Source organism: Colletotrichum chrysophilum (assembly GCF_026319265.1).
Source record: "Colletotrichum chrysophilum strain AFK26 chromosome Unknown scaffold_211, whole genome shotgun sequence".
In the NCBI taxonomy this organism is placed as follows: Eukaryota; Fungi; Ascomycota; class Sordariomycetes; order Glomerellales; family Glomerellaceae; genus Colletotrichum; species Colletotrichum chrysophilum.
In genome coordinates this window covers 9,342-34,008 of record NW_026517498.1, presented here as the reverse complement: position 1 = coordinate 34,008, position 24,667 = coordinate 9,342, and the positions used below count along the sequence as shown (strand labels likewise).

General features: G+C 53.5%; 4 protein-coding genes across 4 annotated transcripts; 3 read left to right on the top strand and 1 right to left on the bottom strand.

Annotated features, from left to right (window-relative positions):
* Nucleotides 1-705: 705 nt before the first annotated feature.
* On the top strand, nucleotides 706-1,383 carry COL26b_013202 (uncharacterized protein; the record flags this gene model as incomplete). The annotated part of the gene is made up of 2 exons (XM_053185823.1): nucleotides 706-768; nucleotides 1,039-1,383. The coding sequence occupies 2 exons, from the start codon at nucleotides 706-708 to the stop codon at nucleotides 1,381-1,383; spliced, it is 408 nt and encodes a 135-aa protein (XP_053030228.1).
* A 1,212-nt stretch (nucleotides 1,384-2,595) lies between these two features.
* Nucleotides 2,596-4,039, bottom strand: COL26b_013201 (uncharacterized protein; the record flags this gene model as incomplete). Its single annotated transcript, XM_053185822.1, has 5 exons — nucleotides 2,596-2,970; nucleotides 3,024-3,431; nucleotides 3,482-3,705; nucleotides 3,761-3,828; nucleotides 3,903-4,039. 5 exons carry the CDS (start codon nucleotides 4,037-4,039, stop codon nucleotides 2,596-2,598), a joined length of 1,212 nt encoding a protein of 403 aa, XP_053030227.1.
* Nucleotides 4,040-12,224: 8,185 nt separating this feature from the next.
* COL26b_013200 (uncharacterized protein) lies at nucleotides 12,225-14,102 on the top strand (the record flags this gene model as incomplete). Its single annotated transcript, XM_053185821.1, has 5 exons — nucleotides 12,225-12,235; nucleotides 12,364-12,433; nucleotides 12,505-12,585; nucleotides 12,655-13,005; nucleotides 13,068-14,102. 5 exons carry the CDS (start codon nucleotides 12,225-12,227, stop codon nucleotides 14,100-14,102), a joined length of 1,548 nt encoding a protein of 515 aa, XP_053030226.1.
* A 2,448-nt stretch (nucleotides 14,103-16,550) lies between these two features.
* Nucleotides 16,551-23,805, top strand: COL26b_013199 (uncharacterized protein; the record flags this gene model as incomplete). Its single annotated transcript, XM_053185820.1, has 5 exons — nucleotides 16,551-16,681; nucleotides 16,779-17,572; nucleotides 17,837-17,926; nucleotides 19,001-19,117; nucleotides 19,280-23,805. The coding sequence occupies 5 exons, from the start codon at nucleotides 16,551-16,553 to the stop codon at nucleotides 23,803-23,805; spliced, it is 5,658 nt and encodes a 1,885-aa protein (XP_053030225.1).
* Between the last annotated feature and the right edge of the window lie 862 nt (nucleotides 23,806-24,667).

Here is a 24,667-nt window from a genome sequence, read left to right as displayed (position 1 = left end):
GTTGTACTGCTGTGCATCGCGCTTTCTCCCTTGAGCTCTCGTCGTGATATGCAGAAATCCAGATTCAAGAGGAAAACTTTGAGGTTCTTAGTCGCCTGTGTGACACATGCTCGGGTCAGTCCAGTCCACGAAGAGAGGCCGAAGCTATTTTATTCAGCAATAGGGAATAACATGCCTCTGGGCAGCGGCGATAGTCTCCTGAGTCGTCCTGCCTTTCTCTTTTTCCTCACGATTGATTCGCGTGGCAGCAGCACCAAGACCAATGACCAGTGCGAAGACGGGGTCTGCGACCTTTGAGATAATGTAGGCTGGAGGGGCGGCCATTGTGTGCAAGAAGGGATCGCCTTGAGCTTTAGGGTGGACAGAGTGCGAGTAGAAATGTAGTATGTCGTCGTTATCGAGCCTCGGGAACTGGTGCGAACAACGCCGACCCAAGGCGCCCTGCCCAGGTACCTACCTACCTGGGTATTGCCTTACAGAGACAGCACAGACGCTCGGACACGACCGCGGCGGGTGGGGTGGGACGGGACAGCCTGAAAGAAGAGGCTTGATAGTCACGTGATTAAGCACGTGCCTTTAGGTCGAAAATCACCCACACGTCGCAGTCGAAATTTCAATTTCGCGCTACAACGAACATTTCGTAGGCAAGCGGTCCGTCGACAATCTCACCTCAGCACGCCCAAAGCCCCGACAACGCAGGTCACCATGAAGTTCCTTAAGGTCGGCAGAGTCGCCATCATCACCCACGGCCGCTACGCCGGCAAGAAGGTACGAACTCAGTCGAATATCTGCGAGCAGCGCACGCAATCCCTCCTGTCGAGGGGGATGGAAATTTCACGTCGCCGGACGAAGATAGGAGGTACTGGGTGGGGGATGTGCATCGCGAAGACGAAACGAAAGAGGAGGACTGCGATCGATCAAAGCTCATTCGACGACCCCGACGACGACGCTGAAATTTCCAATACCGCTCGACTGGGAGAAATTGCTGTTCAACTTGGATACGAGACCAGACAGTACTGACGTCCGATTTATTTTTAGGTCGTCATCATCCAGCCTGTCGACTCCGGCAACAAGGCTCACCCCTTCGGCCACGCCCTCGTCGCCGGAATCGAGCGCTACCCTTCCAAGATCACCCGCCGCATGTCCAAGACCCGCCAGGAGAAGCGCAACAAGATCAAGCCCTTCGTCAAGCTTGTCAACTACAACCACTTGATGCCCACTCGCTACACTCTTGAGCTTGAGGGCCTCAAGGGCGTCGTCTCCAACGACACCTTCAAGGAGGTCACCCAGCGTGAGGACGCCAAGAAGACGGTGAAGAAGGTTCTGGAGGAGCGTTACACGAGCGGCAAGAACAGATGGTTCTTCACGCCTCTGAGTATGTGATACCTTACCGTCCGTCAAGGGCATTGTGCATGGCATCGCCTCGGTTCAAGGGTGACAAATGCGCATGAGCACCTAGCTAACTCGCAATAGGATTTTGAAAAGGGAATCCGTTTCTGCAATCGTCAACAGGTCGGGGAGTTGGGCTGGCTTGTAAAGAGCATCAATTGGCATCTGAGGTCCTCGGTTTAAGGGCTCCCAATGAGAAACCATTGAAATCAAGACATTTGCCTGTGATACCTCAAAAGGTGTGGATTGAGTTACTGTGACCGAAGAGAGTGATAGAAAGGTCTTTGATGACTGATGGGCACAATTCAGCCCTCGGCCGTGGGAGACGGCCACGATCAATGAAAATGAACACCTCAAGCAAGCCAAATTCAGTCTCTCATCGTTCGTGAATGGGGTTTATCACACACTTGGCAACCGATCCCACTGTCTCGGTAGCTCAAGGTCAACCTCTCGTGTGTTCCAATGGTTTGCAGCAAGCCGCGGCATGCGCACGCCGAAAGCTTGCATAGTCTTGGTGCAAGACGGGATTTTGGGTACAGCTCCATGCCATATTTAACGGAGCAGCATTCGCCGTAGAATATCGAACCCCTTCAAAGAGGCCACCTCAGCATGACTGTGCTGAAGCAACCACACATACTTCGTGTGGCTCTACCGTCTCTGCAGTCGTCGTCACCATCTCTTATCATCATCTTCAACGTCGTGGCTATTTCTACCTTGTACTTTTATTGACTCTATGAGCTTTTGAGTGCAAACCAAAAGTGGGGGAAAATCAGCCGTCGGTTTACAATACTCCAACTTGGACTTCTTAATGCATACCAGCATATTGCGCCTCGGCATGCACACTGCATCATGTAGATGCCCTAGACATTTTGGTTCAAGTTTTTGTATCATTGCGTACGTACATGTCTATATCTTCGCCGTCTAGAGTACATCAGATTAGAACTTCATGAGGCGACCCATGCAACCTAGACCCTCTGCGCTCTGCGCCTTTGCTCTATAGCTGTACACGTGGTAGTTTCCCAAACAAACGTTCCGATCTCCTCCGGATTAAAAAGAAATGGGGTCAATGGGCGCAGGATGAAGAGAAGCTCGTAATATGTACTCTGAACAGGGTAATTTCGTCGCGGAAGAGAATCTGGTATCGTCACATCTCTACGCTTACAAGTAGGAAATGGTAGGCCAAGGAGATTGCGTCTATCCTGTAGCCTATGCCCTGCTGCTGCCGAAATGGCTGTTGACTTCGTTGATCAGGTTGTGGGGGTCGTACTCGGGAGCGTATGTGGGTGCCAGGCCCCCAAGCAGCGTGAAGAGGACGAAAGCAGAGAGCACGATGATGCTAAGCTTGCGCAAGATGGGCTTGCGCTGGCCGAAGTCGGCCCACTGGCGGCCGGCCTCGCCCATGTAGCCCTTGATTTGCTCGTAGCCGAGCTTGTAGTAGACCATGCCTCCAAGGGCGATGCTGTAGCCGAAGAACTGCAAACCAGTAACCTGCGTGCCCCAAATCATCATTGACGCAACGACGAGCATTACGTCCTTGAGAACACCGCAGAGGGTCAGGACCAAAGAAGAGGTCTTGCCGATCTGTTGACTATGGTAAGCACGTGAATGTTTCCTTGCTGTGCACAAACACTTACCAAGAAAACGACGGAAACGTTCAACAAGAAGGCACAGAGTCCGTTCAGGAAGAAGGTGAAGAGTCCGACGTTGTAGACCTGTTCCATGCTGACCTTGGGAATTTCCCATACGAGGGCAACAGCCAAGTTCATGACAGCACAGACGGGAGCGAAGTAGTAGACAGACACGAGGGGGTCCATCTTGAAGTCGGCAGAGCTGAGCAGGCGCTGGACCATGGTGAGCCGCAGGGCCTCGAAGATGACACCACCAATCTGGTAAATGACACCGATCCAAACGAACTTAATCTCTCCCATCGAGGCAATAATGACACCGACAACGATGATGGAGACGTTAAGGAAAACCTTGAGGTTGGGCTGGGAGACACCGAGGGCCCATCCAGACAACAGAACGGCGACGGGTGTGGTGGCCTATGATTGTTAGCGGTTGGGTGTTGAATGTCGGGTCATGGAGTTCCTACTTTGAGCATTTGGATGAAGGCAACGGAGAGATACAGGTAGGTCAGATTGCCACAGATCAAGCTCAAGCTGAAGAACACGCCAATAGGCACGATGGCCCGCATGTAGACACGACCAGTCATCTTGACCGACTTGCGTCCGTCGAGAACAGTAGTCCAGCGCGCGAGAATCTGGGTCATAATGGTCGCGAAGGTCAAGTGGTAGGTCGTCAGGATAACCGGGTAACCTGTGCTCGATTAGCCTTGTCGGCGGTGATCGCTTGTCAGAGGAATCTGGCTTACGGAAATTGAGGGTGTCGAGAATCCATTTGTTGAAGAGAATAACGGAGGAGGACAGAGAGATCCAGACGCTGGGATTCCAAGTCAGCAAAACTTTGCGAAGGGCCACTACTTTGAACTAAGCAATTGTTTGGTTTCTTCTTACATGACGTATAGCGCAGGGTGAATGGCAGCCTTGGGAGGCTGGGACTTCTCGAGGTCTGGGTTCGTCGTGGGCAAGATAGAGCCGTTTTCTCCACGAGGGACCTCGCCCGAGACGCGCGTCTTCTCGTCGGCGCCCATTGTGTCGGTACGGTGATGCGGTGTGGTGGGAGAGAGGACACGGTGATGAGGAGGACGTCTGAGGTTAAGATGGAGGGTCGAGGGTGGTGAAGGTGGTGAGGGCGGTGATGTTGGTGTTGGCGGAGCAATTTGATACAGCTCAGATGCCCCCCCCCCAAAAAAAAAAGGACAGGACGCGCAAAACGAGAGCGAGCGAGCGGACGGGACGGCCAAGCACTCGTTAAAGGTGTCGTGGGGTAGCGACAGGTACTTTAACAATATGCAATTCGGGGGTCCCAGGGGTAAATGGTAACAGACACCGGTTTCTGGCCTGAGCCGCGACTAAACCTTGGCTAAGCACGGCTTTGGGTTGCAACTGGTGGTAGCTAGGGAAGAAACGAAGAAGGGAACCAGAAGAGAAGGCTTTGGCTGTGCGGGACTCTGAGGGATCGAGTTTAAAAAGGAGGCTGCTTGAGGGTGAAGAGGTTTTTTTTTTTTTCTTTTTTCCCTTCGCCTTGGTTCGCCTCTACGTGTTTGGTCCTTGTCCTCCGGGAAGGGGAGAGGGGGGAAAAGGAGGAGAGTGGGAGGGGTGTGTGGGAGGCTCAGTCGGGGTTGGTGCAGGTGCAGCAAGATAGATACCTATGTGTCGGCAATTATTAAAATAAAATAAAAATAAAAAGTACCACCCAGGAAGAGGAGGGGAAGGGAAGGGGGACGAGAGGGACAATCTTTCCTTTACCCTTCCTGCCTGCTTGTGAGGTACCTGCACTCGAACTGATTGACCAGGTTCTGGGATAGCTGGGAAGAGGCGACCTTCTCCTGTTGCTCTGGCAGAGAACACGGTCTGGTTCTGGAAATTGAGGTTCACGTTGACGCGATGAAGCCCGCCCAATCCAGGATGCGACAGACAATGGACCCAGTAGAGGCACCTGCCGACCTGCATCGATGCACAGTCACCGATACTTGACGGAGTGGGCCCTGAGAGCCCCCGACAGGTCGCAAGTAATGCCAGCCGGAGCGCTGGCCGAATGTAGCTGGTACGTGAGCCACTCTGAGGGGACCACCGTGGTACGCCACCCTCTCAGGGGCTGCAATGGGCCTAATATTAGTGCTGCCAATCTTGGATAGGGGCCGCAAATCAAGCTCTGCCCGCCCACCCACGTTCTGGTCCTTGGCATTTCACCACCTCTTCATCTACAGTCCCACTAAGTCAACCCCCCGTGATATTACTTTACATGATAAAACACAGGAACTTGGAAGGTCGGAACAACGTGGACGCTCATCGACCCCTCTGCGCCTTTCGCATAGATGTCTTTGATGACTGGATGGTAGCAGCGGCCCGCACATGTGGTTTCGCCTCTCAAAGGAGCCTCTCCCCGGCGTCGCCTCGCCTCATGTCGCCGCGGCTGTGGACGTGAACGTGACATGGTTGAACAATGCCTGCATCGGCAAACAAACAGAGCCCGGCCCAAGAAATTGCCTTCCACCTCGTGCGGCTGGTAATGTTTTCTATTCTCCCAATCTCTCTAGCCTGACAGAGATCCCGTTTCGTTCCCGGCCGAGCCAGGTCTTATCGAGATCCATGGCCGTCAAATACCTACCTATCCGTATCACCAGCAAACGGCCGAACAAAAATAAGCTAGAAGGGCCAGCGAAGAAAAGAAACCCTCGCCCGTAATTGCTCCGAACCTATTTTGGCTACATTCGAGCTGCTGCAGCTGTGGCAAGACTAACGCAAGGTGCGGACTCAATCAACTCCAGACCTGCGCTTGCTTTGCCTACTGGTTACAGGGAGTCGCTGTGGCGGCAAGGAGAGTTAATCTGATGCTCGCGGCCGAGGTTGAGGCTCGCCGTACCTTACCTGTGACTGGCAATTCTTCAATTTCATGACAGACAATGGCAGGCCGTCCCAGTGGCATTCATGATCGCCAGCGACTCCCACGAGTCGTGACTGGGTGGGACCCTTGACGTCCTGCCTGCCTGATATCAACGCCAAATGCGAGGTGCTGATTATGATGCTGAAGCTCCTTCGACGAGACCCTTCCTTTGCGGACCGATTCCGTGAGGCGTCTGGCTGAACGCGTCGATACTGGCAATGACGTCCCGGGAAACGGCTGCCGGGACGAGGGTTGGTGTACGATGCTTCAGGCCCTCCCCCGGCACAGCTGCCGCCTTACTTAAAGTAAGAATACGAAGATGGGATGCCGTCAACGACCTCGCACGCCGCACCCGCCTGGCTCCTTCGACTGCCTCAACGACCCCTCTTGGTTCTCGCAGACACCAGATCGTGCGCACCGGCCGCTTGGATCACGGCCCCCGGGAGTGGTACTTTGAGGCTGCCGCCTTCATTCGTAGGGCTCCATCTTCCCTTTCCAAGTGTCATCGCCCGAGACTCTCGGGCCCGTGAAAGGTTCATTCCATCTCCCGTCTTCGGCCAGGTCTCACTTCAGCCTTACTCCGAACGGGCCTTGCGTGGCTGCCACACTCGCCGCATCAAGCCATGCCGTTGTGCGGATACCACTGGGCCAAAACCCACCCGTGGCGCGTGGCATGCAATTCGGGTCACTGCAGTGGGAGCTGCCTGCATCCATTGCCTGCCTTGCAACTGTCGCTGGCTGCGTCTCTAAATTGTAAAGCACGACTTGGAGAGATATGCAAGTCAGCGGTCGTCAACATCATCGGATCTTGCTGAATCGACATCGATTGTCGAGTATAGTACTAATAGGTTGCACTTCCAGCGTTCTATTGACCGTAGCAGGTACAAGGACTAAGTATCCCTCTGAAGGACAGGTTTAAGCGTCAACCTGTATCTCGGTCATCGGACGAAAGTCTGCATAATACCCAATCAATCCTCCTTTGCAACCACAGAAGGGCTTACAAGTTACGACTTCGACACCAAGCATTCTGTCAGCATACGTCTCCACCATATTCTTCAACTGATGCTACTGTTAATAGAAATGGCTGTTTGGAATGCGTCCTGAATCAGTGGCTGACCAAGTCGAGGTTCATGCGGCGCGTCAAACCGACCCGACCGATCTACAAGAGAGATCCAGTTTGTCTGTTTCAGAGTCTTGATGAGATGGAGCCCTAATCCTTGCAAGGATGCCGGGCTGGCCTCTCGAACAATTGTCTCGTTCCGGGAATCGGCCGTCATTCGACAGAACTTCCTCGCCGCAGTGGGGAAGACACGCACGCTCACAAACATGCCTATCCGTACTCTGTAATGAGTACTGACTGCCGCTGCGTACTCTATGTCCGTACCAAGGTTCGCCAACTGCAGGCTACTCAACTCAACTCTGATTTCTCTCATTAGTACTCAACACCTGCCACCAGCACCACCACTGACGGGCCGATGGGCTCGTTAGTATCTTGGTGATCGGCCCTCACAGCCTCATTTGCTACTCTGCTCCGCAGGTTAGCGGCAGGGGCAATCCCGCATTGGGATGCAAATGTCAATCACCAACGCAAAGAGGCAGCAGGGGCTCCAGGACGGCGTCTGTTTGTAACAACTACCGACGGGTCGAAATTGACTCGGTCTACGGATACCGCGTACTCCATCAACATTCCAACTGAGACCCAGCGGTGACGACAACGGTCAGGATCTGACTGACGGAGGACAAAGGCGGGAAGTTTGTCTTCTTGTAGATTGCCAGACACTCAAACCATGGCATCTGGCCCGAGTGGCACTACCCCTGTTGTCAATGAATTACCCTTGCTCATTTCACCAACAAGCTCAACCGCCCGTCCTGGTCCTCGACCTCGCCCTCGCCCTCGCCCTCTCCTTTGCCCTCGTGGGGGGATGGGCATGGCACGGAACGGCAAGACAAGCCCAGGCATGGCACAACGAGCAAGCAGAAAATAAGAAAGGCCGAAATCAATTTCTCGAGCGACGATCTCTTGCCGAGAGGCGAGATGCAGACCACATTGCACCAACGCGGGAGACAACGATATCCCTGTCCATATCTTGATTGGCGACGCACGAGGTTGATGAAAATGAGCAGATGGAACATGGGCTCTTTTTTTCTTCTCCCCCCGGTCCCGAGCAGGCGATTGGAGCTCCAAGTTTCCAACTACCATCCTCATCTAAGATACCGGACCTCTGATCTCTGAACTTGGCTTCCTTGGGTAACGTGCGGGTAGAGGCGACGGGGAGACTGAAGCACACAGAAAGCACAAACGGCGCACCCGCCGTTCCATTTGGCTCCGGCAGTCTGACTGGCGGCCGATGATGTCCCGACGCCAACGTCAATATGTATTCGTAACTTCTTTCGGTCCTGTCAATTCGTCGACGACTCAAGTCAACAAAGGCCGCGTACTCGACTCAGTCAGTACTCTGGAGGAATGGCCGACTTCTCGCCAAACCGAAACGGTACCAAAGCCGGCGTTCACTCGTCCAATGCTACGCATGACTGATGATCTTGGACTCTGGGGTTGGTGGTCTGAACAACCGAACAAATCAAGCTTGGTTTGCATCATGGATCGATGGTCAGCTGCAGAGTGCCGGTGAAGGTGGGATTGCGTTCAATCGAAAGAGATTGCGCTGGGCAGGGTCCCGTCCTCCAGCGTCGTTACAACTTGTTTTGTGGATGGATGACTCTTTCTCCCACTCTTGCTCGTGCGCCCAAGAAAGAAAAAAGGAAAAAAAACTCTGAAGAGAGGAAAGGTCGGCGGGTTGCTCCATGTCACCATGATGGTTCTCTAGCACGCAAAAGACAAACAGACAAGTTGACGTGGACTGCCTAAAGTCCCGGACAACAGCCAAAACGAGAGAAACCTCCTTCGACCGGTCGCGCCAAACAGTCTTTGGTTCAGTAAGGTCTCGGGTATCTAACCTAGGTAAGGCACCTTACCTTTAAGTGAGGTGCCTACCTTAGGTAAGATAGGTAGGGTATTGAGCGCTGGCGGCAGCGGCAGCGTTAGCGGCGAACACTGAACGCAGAGGCAGGCACCGACGCACACGCAAACGCGCAAACACGCAAACACCATGACAGCGATGTAGCTCCCACCAAGTCTGAGCGATATGTCGGAAAACAGCTGCCAGACTAGGAAATGGAGGCGAGAGAACGTGTGAGTGTAAATTGGCAGTGGGTTCGGCTCGGGACATGAGAAAATATTGGTGCAAGCCACATCAACAAACCCACTCCTGCACAGCTACAGGCATGATATGTCTTGATGTTTTAGACGAGAATTACGCCGCTTGCTGTCAACGGGGAAGCGGTGTCGGCACCAAGTTGCAGAGACAGCGGTCAAGTTAGTAGGTGATGGCTTCAGGAGCAGTCAAAATCTACAACAGCAAATCATTGCCCCGTAACGAGCACCGATAGCCAGAGTCGTTGATTGAAAGAATATGGTTGGATGACAAGCTGGGTATGGAGGGCGGACGGGTCAAGGGTGTCGACGGGATGGACCACTCGGGTCCCTTGCTTTTACAGCGGCAAGACAAGGAACCTTGCACAGGTTGCGTTGATACCTTCCTTTCCCTCGAGGTTGGTGCAGGAATTCTTGCCAACGGCTCTGCTGTCCAGGAGGCGGTCAACAGCTGCCTATGCCATCGGCTTGGCGGTCTGTCACAGAAAATGATTGCCTGGGTAGGTCACGTCAGGGTCGGGACGAAGGGGCAGGCGTGCAACGCGACGGGGCATGCCGCATCAGGGCAGATTGGAGCTTCATCAATTATAATGATGACTGGCCATGGGGCTGTTTGTCTTCATGTCAACGCCGGAAACCGGAAGGCTGGATGTACACCAACTTATTAGTGAGGTATGGACGAACGAAATTGAATGGTGATCCGGGCACCCAGTGCGGTATGGGCGAGTATTTTGTTTCCCCCGATGCGTGGGATGCGTAGGTAGGTTGTTTACTCTATATTAGTAGAATGTAGATGAATCCACCAGCCATCTCATTGATTCAATGGACCGTGAGGGTAATTGATGAGGAGCAGGAGGAGAAGGCCGGGACTGGGACTGGGACCGGGACCTGAGGCGGGGATGAGGACGGGGACAGGCAGGAAATCTTCGGTTCCACGCCCCCCTACTAGTGCAATGGGAACGGGTTGACGGGTGTGTGTGCGTACGTGGTTTATGGACCATGGGGCAAGGAAGCCCGGGAATTCTGGGAACGTGTCCTCGAGTCTTTGGGGAAGCGAGGGCAAGCAGCCTCCACAGGCATCTCCAGTTCCCAGTTTCCTGACGGCCCAGAGGGAAAAGACCAGACCAGACCAGACCAGACCGCAGCTCACTCGAGTGGAGGGACCCGTTCTCATCCCACCCGAAAAGCCGACCTGGTATGATGCTGGATTGAACAATTGACAGTTGGTTGACTGAGTGAGCGTGGTGAGAACGGTCGCCATGGACTTTCACATATGCAACTGAGAGATTCTGGTGTTTCTGTTTCCAAGCGTCTGTCTGGTCTATTGACAACCCGTGCTTCTTCTCTCCCTCGTCCTTTCACTTCTTTTTGTCTTGTTCTCCTTCTTTCTTTCCTTCTCCCTTCCCCTCTCCTGTCTTTCTAAGTAGCCCCCCCCCCCTTTTTTTTTTTTTTCCCCTTTCCCCTCCCCTCTCTCTCCCTCTCTCTCTTTTTTCCCACCTCACGTCACGTATCATCTAGGTCGTTTGCTCAAGCCACCCTACATGACATCTCACAGGTACCTATGTACCTAAGGTAAGGCACGGATGGATACTTTGCCGCCTCAAACCAACCGGACACGCAGTTGCAAGTCTGTAACCACAGGTGGGCCTACAAGTTCCATTGCCTACCTAGGTAAGGTACAGTGTAAGTGCCGCTATTGGGAGGCTGGAATCGTGGTGTCATTGTGGTTGCTGGCTGGAAAAGCTTCCGGCCTCCACTGTTGTGGGTGTACACAGGTCACTCACCTTACTAAGGTTGGCATCTGTCGGCACCCCCTTACTGCAAAACACACACATTACCTGTGGCTGTTTTTGCACACCTGCATCGCCGCTGTCTCTAGGTTGTTTCTTCTGCAACCGCATTGCAGCCCTCGTCCGCCGCTGCATGGCACATGTGGCTGTCGACAGGGCAGAGCAGGGTTGAAAGAGAGGAGGATAATAATAAGTAAGGGAGGCGGATGCGGATGCGGAAGCGGAAGCGGAAGCAGCGCAAGGGGGCCGGCGTGGGTACACAGCTTGCTGCCAGGCCTCGCCATTGCGTTCCCCGTCGCAGTCCAAATTGCAGTGCAATGCAGGCAAGGCAGGTAAGGTAGGTAAGTCGGCAGTCGCAATGTGCCCTGGTCCCTATTACCTTCTAGTCTTTGTGCGCTTCGGAACTTGGCTAGCTGCTCGTGCGAAATCAGTCGAGAAGCTGCCCTGGAAACAATTGGGTACTCAGGTAAGTACCTTACCCAAAGTGTAGGTAAGGTAGGCAGGTAGACAGCTAGACAGATAGGTAGTAGGTATATTAGACACCGCCAAGACATTTCAAGATGCCTCTAATTAGCACGACACACGCACAATCACTTACCACCTCGCCTTGCCCAGATAGAACACCTGACAAAAGCATCCCGTCCACATATCGATGTCTGCCTAGACACCTCACCTTACCTTTAGTTACCTTATAATGGAACATGCTTAGTTACTATGCGGCCGGTGCACCACTTCTATGGACAGATGGTTGCTGGTGTCGTGGTGATGCTTGAATGCCTGCCTTATGTGTCTACCTGTGAACGTAGCAAACATCCATGCCCAGCCTGGTGGTTCGCCATGGTGGCATCTTATCATCCGTCAGCGGGCGACCACCACCACCATAAGCACGACGCCTCATCTCACCGTTCCTGCGGCTCCCGACCCGACCGTCCTACGGCGGTACAGGAAGGGTGGAAGGGTCTGCCGCACCTCCAGCACACCTCACCTACCTCGAAAGCAATGACCAGGGGGCCCCGCCATTACCCCTGTCCCAAGTAATAATTTTGGCCCCTCCATCACAGCAGTCGGTCCCCTTTTCTTTCGAACCAGTCGAAACCCATATCTACAGCAACGGCCACGACTGATGCCACGCGCGACCTCCCTCCTCCTCCTCTCTTTGCTGCCAACTCCCTCACCTCCTCCCGAGTCTCAATTCCTCTTGAATATCCCTCCGCTGCTATCTCGCGAGCTGTGCCATCGCCAGACCTACGAGAGCATTGCCTTGCTGCGCCATTTCTCGTCTTCTAGAACCAAGTTGTAGCATCATCATTACTTCCACAACCCCCACCATGGCTGACATGTGAGTATCTTCTCTGCCTTTCTAGCACCCCCGAATCGCTGGTTCTCGTTCCAGAACCTCACGGCCTCTCTTGCGGCATGCATGGGACTTCCAATTGAAAGAACTCCTGCTGACCGTCGCCTCTGCAGTAACGTTGATGTCTTGGTTATCGGCGCCGGCCCGACCGGTCTTGGTGCTGCGAAGCGTCTCAACCAGATCGTGAGTTCTCACCGCCAGATTGCACACCTACCCCTGTCACTTCGAATGCGCATATTGACCGATTCCTGCAGAACGGCCCCTCATGGCTGCTCGTTGACTCTGCCGATAGGGCTGGCGGTCTTGCCTCGACCGATGTGACCCCCGAGGGCTTCGTAAGTGCTTCCTACACAGCGAGCTTTGCTCAGCCTTGCGCCGACGCCTTTTGACCAGAATCTTTCCAGCTCTACGATGTCGGTGGTCACGTTATTTTCTCCCACTACAAGTACTTCGACGACTGCATCGACGAGGCCTTACCCAAGGACGATGACTGGTTCACCCACCAGCGTATCTCCTATGTCCGTTACAAGGGCCTTTGGGTACCCTACCCCTTCCAGAACAACATCTCCATGTTGCCAAAGGAGGACCAGGTCAAATGCATGAACGGCCTTATTGACGCTGCCCTCGAGTGCCGCGTCGCCAACACCAAGCCCAAGGACTTCGACGAGTGGATTCTCCGCAACTGCGGTGAGGGCGTTGCCGATATTTTCATGCGCCCTTACAACTACAAGGTTTGGGCTGTTCCTACCACCAAGGTAAGAAGCTTCAAGCAAACTAGGATGTATCAAGCACGTCAGATCACTAAACTGTGCCCCAGATGCAATGCCAATGGCTCGGAGAGCGTGTCGCTGCCCCCAACCTGAAGCTCGTCACCGAGAACGTCGTCCTCAACAAGGTCGCCGGTAACTGGGGTCCTAACGCCACCTTCCGCTTCCCCGCTCGCGACGGTACCGGTGGTATCTGGATCGCTGTTGCAAACACTTTGCCTCAGGACAAGATCCGCCTGGGCGAGAAGGGCTCCGTCGAGAAGGTTGACGCTCAGGGCAAGGTTGTCACTCTCAAGGATGGCACCACTGTCAAGTACAACAAGCTCGTCTCTACCATGAACGTAGACCAGCTCGTTGAGAGGATGGGCAACCAGGAGCTTGTCAGCCTGTCCAAGGGTCTCTTCTACTCTACTACCCACGTCATTGGTGTCGGTCTCCGTGGCGCCCGCCCTGAGCGCATTGGCGACAAGTGCTGGCTGTACTTCCCTGAGGACAACTGCCCCTTCTACCGCGCCACCATCTTCTCCAACTACTCTCCGTACAACCAGCCCGAGGACAGCAAGAAGCTGCCCACCCTCTACTTGGCCAACGGCAGCAAGGCTGAGTCTACCGAGGCCAAGGAAGGCCCCTACTGGTCCATCATGTTGGAGGTTTCCGAGTCTTCCATGAAACCTGTCGACCAGGAGAAGATCCTCGAGCAATGCATCCAGGGTCTTATCAACACCGATATGATCAAGCCTGAGGACGAGATCGTTTCCACATACCACCGCCGCTTCGACCACGGCTACCCCACTCCCTCGCTCGAGAGAGAGGGCGTCCTCAAGGACCTCCTGCCTAAGCTTCAGGACTTGGACATTTACTCCCGTGGCCGCTTCGGCAGCTGGAGGTACGAGGTCGGCAATCAGGACCATTCGTTCATGCTCGGTGTTGAGGCTGCCGACAACATTGTGAACGGTGCCGTCGAGCTCACGCTCAACTACCCCGACTTCGTCAACACTCGCCGCAACGAGGAGCGTCGTCTGGCTCAGTCGTACAACTTTGCCTCCAACGCCAACGGCACAGCACTCCCCTCGCACAGCAAGTAATGCTGTGGCGTATGGGCAGAAGCCGTAAGATAGGAATGGGCTGATATTTTCGTCTTATCGCTGTGAAGCATTAGAAAGCATGGACATGACCAATGAAAGGCGGCAAGCTCAGGGGAGATGGAGCTTTGGCTAAGCATATAAAAATACCTGGGAGTTTTGTTGAATGAGGGGGATTGTTTTGCGCCATACCCACGATGTAGATGAATCGTGCGCATATGTATGCGTAGGGCTTCAGCGAGCCCTGTCAAAAGGGAAAGCTATATAGAATATAGATATCTTTGACATGTACTTTTGATACCATCTATTTTCGCGAATGTCACTTGACACGTGCTGGCGACTGAGAGGATGAAATAAGGTAAGGGGTGTTGGATGACGGGTCCTGTAGTCCCGGTGGAGCTCTGCTCTGCACAGCATTCTAGCCATCAGTTGCTAGCTATCAGGTACACTGGATTTACCTAGTGCTAGTTCCCTGATAATTCACCAACCTTGTAATGAGTGAGATTGGATTTACCAGTTTCATGCCGTTGGCGAAGCGCCTTGGTCGGTCACGTCTTTTGTTGCAACCATGGGCGTGGAGAAACCAAGTTTAAGCATGGGACGGTTGGAAGGCGGCGGTGTTTGGGAGAGTTTCTTGGTCCAAGGTCTGCGTGGTTTGTTGCAGCGAGTGCAACACTTCAGTCAGGACCGATTTCACTTTGCGGGAGGGACAGGGTTTTCGAAGTGCGGCTTTGGCGGCAGGATGAAGGTGGTCGCGAGTGACATCATTTGGGGTCCGAACCTCTGGCAAAGACATGCCCATCTCGACGTTTTGCTCTCCGAAGGGGGAGAATGCAACAGTGTCGCGATTCAGGCCTTGAGTTGAGCGGGACGGATATTTACCGAAGGGCTATTTCGATTTGGATGTACCTGTGGACGAGTCGTGACGACTCTGTTGAGAGCCCTAGATTGGCAGAAACAGGCGGTCAAAGGAAGGAGGCCGAGAAGACGGCGGTTTGGCCGGAGCAAAGAGGGAGCAAAGACACAAAGCGATTCAATGCTAGCCGCGGTGAGCTGTCCCATTGTAGGCAGAGACCATACCGTGGAGGGCTATAAAAGACAGGCCAACCAACCCGAGCAGGTCGCTCCGCGCCTGCCAATCATTGCCCTTTCGTCTGGCCGTCACTCTGTTCGGCTTGACTGAGTGTGTACTCCAGTGTTGTCTCCCGTCTGCAAAGATGCTGACATATTTGACTGTTCTGACTGTTGGACCTCCAGCTACCTACCTAAGGTCACCTCAGCCTTGACTCAATAAAGTCACCTATGTATCCCTGGGTTTGGGGCGTCTTCCAAGGCAACAAGCTGTCACAGTGATGCCTCAGTGTGTATCTGTAAGCTGGTTGATAGGTGCCAAACACCGGTTGTGTCCCACCTACAAACCTGATTCTGATGTGCCTGGCCTTAGATGGTATGGGGTCTTTGGGGAGGGGGTTGAGCACCTCCATTACCTACCTGGGCACCTACCTAGGTACTTACCTTGCCTATTAACCTCAGGTACCTGCCCGAGGAACGGTATCTTAGCAGCTTTGGTAGGTAGGTACGTAGGTGCCCGGACGGTAAGGTAATGCCCTTTTCTCCGCGGGACATTCAGCCTGGCACCGCTACCGCTGGAGTACCACCACTTCCATGCATGCCTAAAGATTCCTCAGGTGCTTACCTACCTAGGTACCTTACCTCAGGTACCTTACCTCCACCTACCTAGGTACCTAAGGTAGGTAAGGTACTTTAGGTCCGGTCAAGGGGAGCCCAGGTGAGCTGCCGTACCTACCCACGGTGCCTACCTTAGGTAGGTATCCATCCATCACTTCCAGCCCCTGCCTAACCACCGACGACAGCTGCATCTCCCGATCCGTTAGTCGCCGACGACGCCGCCGACGCATCACTAGACGCAGCGTCAACCTCACGCCTCTTCCTAGGGAGCCCGTCGTTGTCCACGCCGCCTTGATTGCGATACTTCAATTAAGCGGCGCCCAGTCTGTTTCACGCGCGCATCTCTATCCTAGAGGCGTAGGGCTGTAGCGGGGCCTTTGCCATAACGTCGCTCACGAATCCACGACGACGACAACGACCAACACCACCACCGCCGCCGCCGCACAGCCAACACCAAATACACTCACTGCATAATTGCACCACGTCCGCCGTCTCACAACACTCCCTTGGGCATTTTGTAAAACCATGAAATGGTCTGCCGCGCCTAGTTGACGCTTTTGACGCCTCCGACCGAAATCGTACAAGCCCTTTTGCGCCAACCGCCGTCACCGAGACCACGAGTTCGTCGCCAACGCCCGCCCGCCCGCCCGTCCCACTGCCTCCTCCAAAAATCGATCTCCCACCCCGCCATCACCATCACCAACACGAATCACCACAAAAGGTCTCCGAGCTCTAGGCTTACGCCTATGACTGACCTCAATGATGGACGGCACTGCCATCGTGTCGGATGACCACTTCGATCCCCCTTCGCGTCTGTTCGAGCGTCTCCGCCAGATTGCTGGTTATACCTGGGATGAGTCCAGACTTCCCTTCCACACATCCTATGACATTTGGTGCGTCCTCCTGCTTGTGCAACCCACCCCAAATATGCGCGGAGCCTTGCTTCTCTGCTACTGTCGATCTCCGTTTAATCTAATGTGCGCTTCACAGGCACGTATGTGGCACCAGATTCGTGTCACCCTATCAACCTTCCTCATCATCCCACCCCGCCTCCAGTCCTGGATCAACCGCGAGACTCCAGTCCGGCCGACCATCACCCTCAGAGCATGCGAGCTCCACGAGCCTGCACTCCGGTCTACCCAGCGATGCTAGCAGCGACTTCTCTGCCACCTCTCCCCCAGCCAGCCAGGCTACTGGTGCCGAAATATCATACATAGAAGAGCCCGTGGTGGCTCGCGTCTCATACCACGTCCTTCGTGAAGAGAGGGCGTTCCATATCGCCAAAAACCTATTCGCTACAGCTGATCCCAATGGCCACCACATTGTCAAGCCACTCGATCTCATCCGTCTCGCGCCTCACCCGGGCGACCGCGGTTCCATTGTGGTTGCAATCTACCAACACCCCGGCCAGAACTACTTGTTTGATTTGATAGACCTGGGACCAGCCTTTTACAAGGCAAGGAAGGTGGATGACAGATATGAAGCTTATCGTAGAGACAAACTTCATCTGAAAGAGCCCATCAACTTACAAGAATTCCTCGATTTCGCGATTGGCGCAAGTCAGTGTCTTGAAATCCTCCACTACGGGCAGGTCATCACCCACGGAGAGATTCGCCCTGATTCCTTTCACTTCAATATCGACACGAATTCTGTCAAACTGATCAATTTTGGTACGGGCACGAGGTCATTCGAGGGCGGCTTGTCGAGTACGTCCTGGTCAAGCTTATCGAAAGAGCTAGGCGCCAAGAACAAGCTCCTCTATATCAGCCCCGAGCAGACCGGACGTATGCCGGCGGAACCTGACAGCCGGACTGATATATACTCTCTCGGTGTCGTTTTCTGGACTTTGCTCACTCAACAGCCTGTTTTTGAGGGGGATACGCCTTTGGACATCGTACAAGGCGTTCTGGGCCGACGGATCCCCAACGTTTCCCAGGTTCGGCTCGATATACCAGACGTCATTGGGCGCATCATACAGAAATGTACAGCGAAGAATGTGGCCGACCGCTATCACTCGGCAAGCGGCCTGAAACATGACTTGTTAAAAGTGCAGCAGTTCTTGACCGACGGTGACTGGCTGGCACTCAAGGAGTGGAAGATTGGAGAGAAGGATATATCATCGTTCTTCATCCTACCTAGTATGATGATTGGGCGTCAAAAGGAAAGAGCAGAGGTCATTAAAGTGATTGAGCGCGTTGCTAAGAGCCATTCTATGAACCAAAAATCGGCAAATAATCGTTTCTCTGACGGATCTCAACTCTCCGCCGAGCTTCCAGACTGCGCAGATCTGTCGAGCGAAGGTGCAAGCTCGGCAGAAGGCACCACGCGACGAAGCGGATCATTCACACACACTACATCCTCAGACCCAAGACAGTCGAAAGCAAGCTTCGTACCGTCAATCTTGTCCGATACTCAGACAATATCCGGAGACACCATCGCATCGTCCAATTCTGGCCCTCTTGGGCGCATGACCAGACCATGGGAGAGGCACCAGTCCGTGTCCATCGAGACCCGGAGCCTTGCTGATGGAATAGGAACACCAACTGACAGCAACCGACACAGTGCTGTCGAGTCATCATCGTCGAGTCTGTCCCGCCAACTAGGTTCAGCCAAGTTCAGGAGACGCGGTCATTGCGAAATTGTCCTTGTGGAGGGTGCCGGCGGGCTTGGCAAGAGCTGTCTGTATCAATCTGTACTTGCGGAAGCCAGACGGAGAGGTTATTGCGCCACGGCGAAATTTGACACAGCTCGCCGAACTGCTTTCGGACCGCTGCTCAAGTTGTTGTCGTCATTGTTCAAACAAGTCTTCGGAGAACGAAACACAGATACGCCATTCCATCAAGCTCTGAAGCAGTACGTACGACCCGTGTGGCCGACCCTCCACAAGGTACTTGGGTTGCCCGATTTCCTTATCGGCGCACTTGACAACTCTTTGCCACGATCTGTATCAATCACTCAAGGTTCCAACCAGACTCGCAACATACGGACGGGGCTCAAAAGACGCGGCTCATCCCCGGGAAGCTCACCCAGCCGCTTGGCGAAGCCTACCGTCATCTCTTCACAAGCCTCTCAAGACTTTTTACGGGCCGGTGGAGCAACAAAGACTATGCGCTTAATGAACACCTTCCTAGATGTCCTCCGCATGTTCACGTCTCACAAATTTATTTGTTTTGTATTGGATGACCTTCACTTTGCTGATGACGAGTCCTTAGAGTTGATTACTCAGATCATTGGAGCACGAATGAAGATGGTCGTCATCATAACATACCGCCCTGAGGAGCTGTCCCCCGAGCGAGTACAGTCCATCATTCAGCCTCCTGAATCTGAAGGTAAGCCTCAACATCGCCTTTTCCGTGCATCGCACACAGTATTCTAATATCGTCCAGAATTTCCTCGGTCGGGCGGGCCGGTCGTTACTCGCATCCGACTAAATCCATTAGGCGAGGAGGAGATAATTCAATACGTTTCGACCACGCTCTGCAGGCCAAAAGAGGAGGTCATGCCGCTGGCCATAGTCATACAGTCGAAAACCGCAGGAAATCCGTTTTATATGCGGGAGATGCTAAGCGCTTGTTACCGGAAAAGGTGCATTTGGTACGACTACAGGGACAGCAACTGGCACTTCGACCTTGACAGGCTTTTTGAGCACTTCCAGGGCGAAAGCGATTACGACATACTTGACACGGGTTTCATTACCAGGAGGCTAAATGAGTTACCCCCATCTTCTCGAGCGATACTTACCTGGGCTGCACTGCTTGGCTCATCCTTCTCATTCGAGCTCATCACCAGACTTCTGAGCGGGGAATTCCAGTACGAAGATGAAACCACATGCCGGGGTCCCGGAAACGAGCGATATCACGCATCGTACTCTCAACAAGAAGCAGTCAACGGTCTTCAAGCTGCCGTTCAGGCCTACATTATCGTCCCTAGCGAGACAGACGACAGGTTCCGGTTTGCCCATGATCGATTCATTCAAGCGTCAGCAGCGCTCAAGGAGTGCAATGCTCGAAAGATGCACTTCGTCATCGCGCAGACTCTTTTGAAATACTACTCCGCAGATCCTAGGGCAAAGGACAATACAGCCTCGCATATTTGTGAATCTGTTGACATTATTAAAAAGCGAGTCCCTCGACGCGAGCCATACCGGAAGCTGCTGTTTGACTGTGCACAAGCCGCCGTCGAGAATTGCGCCAGGCCAACAGCATCAAAGTTTTACAGCACAGCAGTAGCGCTGTTGCAACCGGATCCGTGGAACGACGAGCTCGAGGATGTATCTTACGATGAGACCATGCAGCTACATCTTCGCGCCGCCGAGTGTTATCTTTACATGGGAAATCACGGAGCAGCTAATGCCCTGCTCGAGACAGTTTTCAGATGTGCTCGAAGTCCCTTAGACAAAGCACCAGCCTATGTCCTGCAATCGAGAACATTGGCTCAGATCGGAAATGCAAAGGGGGCATTGGCATCATTGAGAGAGTGCCTTCGCGCACTGGACGTCGAATTTGATGACGATCCGACGTTTGAAAAGTGCGACGACCAGTTCGAGAAAATGTCCGTCAGGATTCAGACGATGGACAAAACCGAGCTTATGAACCCAACACCATCGCTGGATCCCGGCTTGCCGTCTATCGGAGCAGTACTGGCAGAAACTGTCAGCGCGGCATGGTGGAGCGACTATCTTCGGTTTTATCAGCTTTCCTTGGTTATGCTGGAGCTCCATCTCACTCATGGCGCCTTCCCGCAGTCTGGAATGGCGTTTCTGCATCTCGGAATCATTGCTCTCGCTAGGTTCAACATGGTCAGTTTCGCAGTCGAGGTGGGCAATGTCTGCATCGAACTGCTTGGTCGATACCGAGACCCATTTTCAATGGCCAGAGGTTACATGCTCTACGCAAACTTCATCGGCCACGTACAGATACCGGTGGCCGTTGCGTTAAATCACTTGGAGGGGTCTGTAGAGTATGCCGCAGCAGCCGGCGACAGAATCTCTTCCATCCTCAGTTTCGGCCTGGCAGCGCAACTCAAGTTCTTTTCGAGCGAGAACTGCTCTGATCTGGAAGCGTTCTGCCAGTATGGTTGCGAAGAGATTCCAAACTGGCATCAGGATACAAGAGGCGGCACTCTGCTTATCTCAATCCGACAGGCTTGTCGCGCTTTGCAGGGGAAAACCCGCACAACTGAGCCGCTAGATGTTATGACAGACGACCAGCACAATTCCGCAACCTACAAGGCTTGGCTAAGAACCAACACCCAAAATGGCAATCGCTCCATCCTCTGGTACGAGAGCATTGAGATCGTGCCTCTGTTTATCTATGGCCATTACGACCGAGCCATTGAGGTCGGACAGGCGTGCTACGAAAGCGTTCAAAACCTATGGTCTGCGCGGAACAGTAGGCTGGTGATCTTCTTTTACGGTCTTGCCCTCGCCGGTCGCATGCTCCGCAGACTCAATGACCCTCGGTTAGACCCGAACGACTTGATCGAGGAGACAGAGGACACTGTATACAAGCTCCGGGAACTAACGAAGAGGATCAAGGAATGGGAAGTGTACACTGACGTCAACTACCTCTCTTGGTCCAGAATATTGGAAGCGCAGATTGACGAGTTAACCTGCGACTATGGTGGAGCCGTCAAACTGTACGAGGAATCCTTGGACAACGCTGAGGAGCACAATTACTTATTTGAGGCGGCTTTGGGTAACACGCTGATGGCAGGCACACTCGTCAGGCGTAAAGCTCGCAGACTGGCGCGGTCGGCTTTCAGGGATGCCATCGCCTTCTACCGACAATTTGGTGCTGTGGCTGTGGCTGAGCGCCTGGAAGAAGAGCACGCGATTCTATTACACAGTCCGACGAGAAACCCGCGGACGACGGACGCCGCTGTCCAGACTGATTTCGCTGGAGACAGCAGTGGTGTCGACTATCGTGCTGTCGATGGCGAGGAAAATCAAGATGCTTTGCAGCATGCGAATCAAACTGCCATCGCCGATATCAAAGGCGAGCGCATAGGGGCATGGCGCGGCTCGATGCATGAACACAACGAGCCTGGGGCAGGTCTGCCTGCCCTTGATATGATCGATTTGCACGCGATTCTGCTCTCGTCACAGGTCATTTCAGGAGTTCTTCGGGTCGACGAGCTGCTGAAGACCATGTGCGACGTTATCCTGCAAACTTGCGGCGGTTCAGCTACGCTTGCAGCCATTGTGGTCCAGGACTCCGATGAATCAGGTTGGTGTCTCGCGGCAAGTGGCGATCCCGAGAGAGGTGCATCGGCGCACATACCAGGGCTTCCCCTGGCGGGCACATCTCTCGTTGCGGAGAACGTCATATTGTACTGCACTCGCTTCCGCGAAGCCGTATTCATCCCGGACATCATTAGTGATGAGCGGTTTGGCAACGTGAGTGAGGCTTGGCTTCAGAGAAACGTATTGAGCAAAGCTATCATTGCTATTCCCATTTGTCATGGCTCCAAGCCGCTCCTCGGCGTCTTGTATTTGGAGGGCGAGCCGGGCTCTTTCACTGACCGCAACGTATCCGTCCTACAGTTGCTAGTCAATCAGATTGGCATTAGTTACTCCAATGCCCTGGCAATGAAGGCGGTCGAGAAGGTATCAGCAGAAAACGTTTCAATGGTTTCACTTCAGAAGCGTGCTCTCGCCAAGGCGTTGGAGGCAGAGACCAAAGCCAAACATGCCGAGGCTGAAGCCAAGCGAAATGTCAAGCTGGCCGAAGAGGCTGCCAAGGCCAAGTCAATATTCCTGGCCAACGTTTCTCACGAGCTACGGACACCACTCAACGGCGTCATTGGCAACTCAGAACTACTCAGAGACAGCAACCTGGACAAGGACCAACAGGAGATGGCTGATTCAATAAGAGTATCGGCCGACTTGCTGTTGACGGTCATCAACGACATTCTCGACTTCTCTAGAATGGAGGCCGACAAGATGAAGCTATACGTCATTGCCTTTAATCCAGAGGAAATGGTCCGGGAGGTTGTTCGCGCCGTCTCTTACAGCAACAGGCAGAAGACGCAGCGAAGAAATGTCAAGATCATCCAGGACATCAACCTACCTTCGATGCTCATTTACGGAGACCCCATCAGACTGCATCAAGTCCTCGGCAACCTCATAGGGAACAGTCTGAAGTTCACCGAAGATGGTTCAATCACCATTGGTGCACGCGTCGATTCTGAGACTAAGGATAAAGCGACGTTGACCTTCAGGGTGCAAGACACCGGTATCGGCATTCCCCAGCAGCAACTTGCCAAACTCTTCCAGCCATTTAGCCAGGCTGACAATAGCACGGCGCGAAAGTACGGCGGTAGCGGTCTCGGCCTCAGCATCTGCAAATCTTTGATCGAAACCATGATGAAGGGCAAAATCCAGCTGGAAAGCCAAGAGAATGTAGGGACCACTGCCTGGTTCACGGTTACGTTCGACAAAGCAAAGTCAGACGTCTCTGCCGGAGACGCACAACAGATCAAATCTCCGCCACCAGTGGAGCGTTCCGCTTTACCCGTCTCAGAGAGAAGAATGACCTCTCCCAACCCTTTCCTGGATCTCACTGCCATTCCCAAAGAACAGATCAGGATATGCATTGCTGAGGACAATCCGATCAATCAGAAGATTGCCATCCAGTATGCTCAGAGACTGGGATACACCACAGTAGACGCCTTTGAGAACGGTCTGAAGGCTGTCGAAGGCTTACGGCAAAAGGCAAGAGAAGGCCGGCCGTACCACGTGGTCCTCATGGATGTACAGATGCCGGTGCTGGACGGTTACGAAGCGACAAAAATGATTCGTAAGGATTCCATCGACGTGGTGCGCAAAGTGTTGGTTATCGCCATGACAGCGTCAGCTATTCAAGGAGATCGAGAGAAATGTCTAGCGGCTGGTATGAACGATTACCTGGCAAAGCCTGTTCGGTCTGAAGTGCTAAAAAAGAAGTTGGATACCTACGTTAGCCCCCAGGCATCCGTAAGCGATAATACCGCAAATATTGGGGAATTTCCGAGTTGACCATCGCCCAGAATGCCTCTTCTCCGGACGGAGTCCGTAACCACACCACCTCGCCATCTTATTTCACGGCGGATCTCATCGGTGCTGCTACCAACTTCTCTCTGCCGATCAGGGACAATCCGGCATACAGTCGGCCAACTGGCAGCAGCACGGCACCCAGCCAAGCGTCGACAGACACCAGATCTACTATTGACATAGGCTCACTATCTGAGACTCAGTCGCAAGCAGCTTCACAGAAGCGGTCGTCCCGAAAGCTGACCAAAACGCGAAACAGCATCGACCCAGCATCGGCCGAGAAACCACGAGCTGTTCTCACCAAAAAACCTCCACAACGTCAGGGTACTGGGTCTTCGATGGATGCAGATGGCAAATCGGAGAATCAACCTTTCTACCCCAACAACCGCAGTAGTATCAGCTCACAGGGGTCCGGCAGTAGGGACAAGACGTTTCCTAGCTAGAGATGCGAAGATGCCATACCCTCGCTTGCTCTTGCCCACAGGCTAGAAGCAGTCGAACATTGAAAGTCCGCCCCTGTGACAGTGAAGACGTCAGATTTGGAAAGGGGGAAGGGGAAGGTGGGTCGTGGTCGCGCAAGTAGCGACTTGCGCCGAATGTGTCATATGTCTGGGTTCTCTAGATCAAGGAATTACTGTCTTGACAAGGTGGGAAGACATACCGGTTTTGAAGTTTTTTTTTCTCATGTCTGGGGCTGGGCATTTCGGGGATGGTTAGCAGCTACCCCAAGGGGCACAACACATTGCTTAACACGACTGAATTCTTCAAAACCATACCCAGCCTTTTCACAATGACACGGAAATTATTCGTGTCCGTGAACATATTATGACTTGGTCAAAGAAGGATG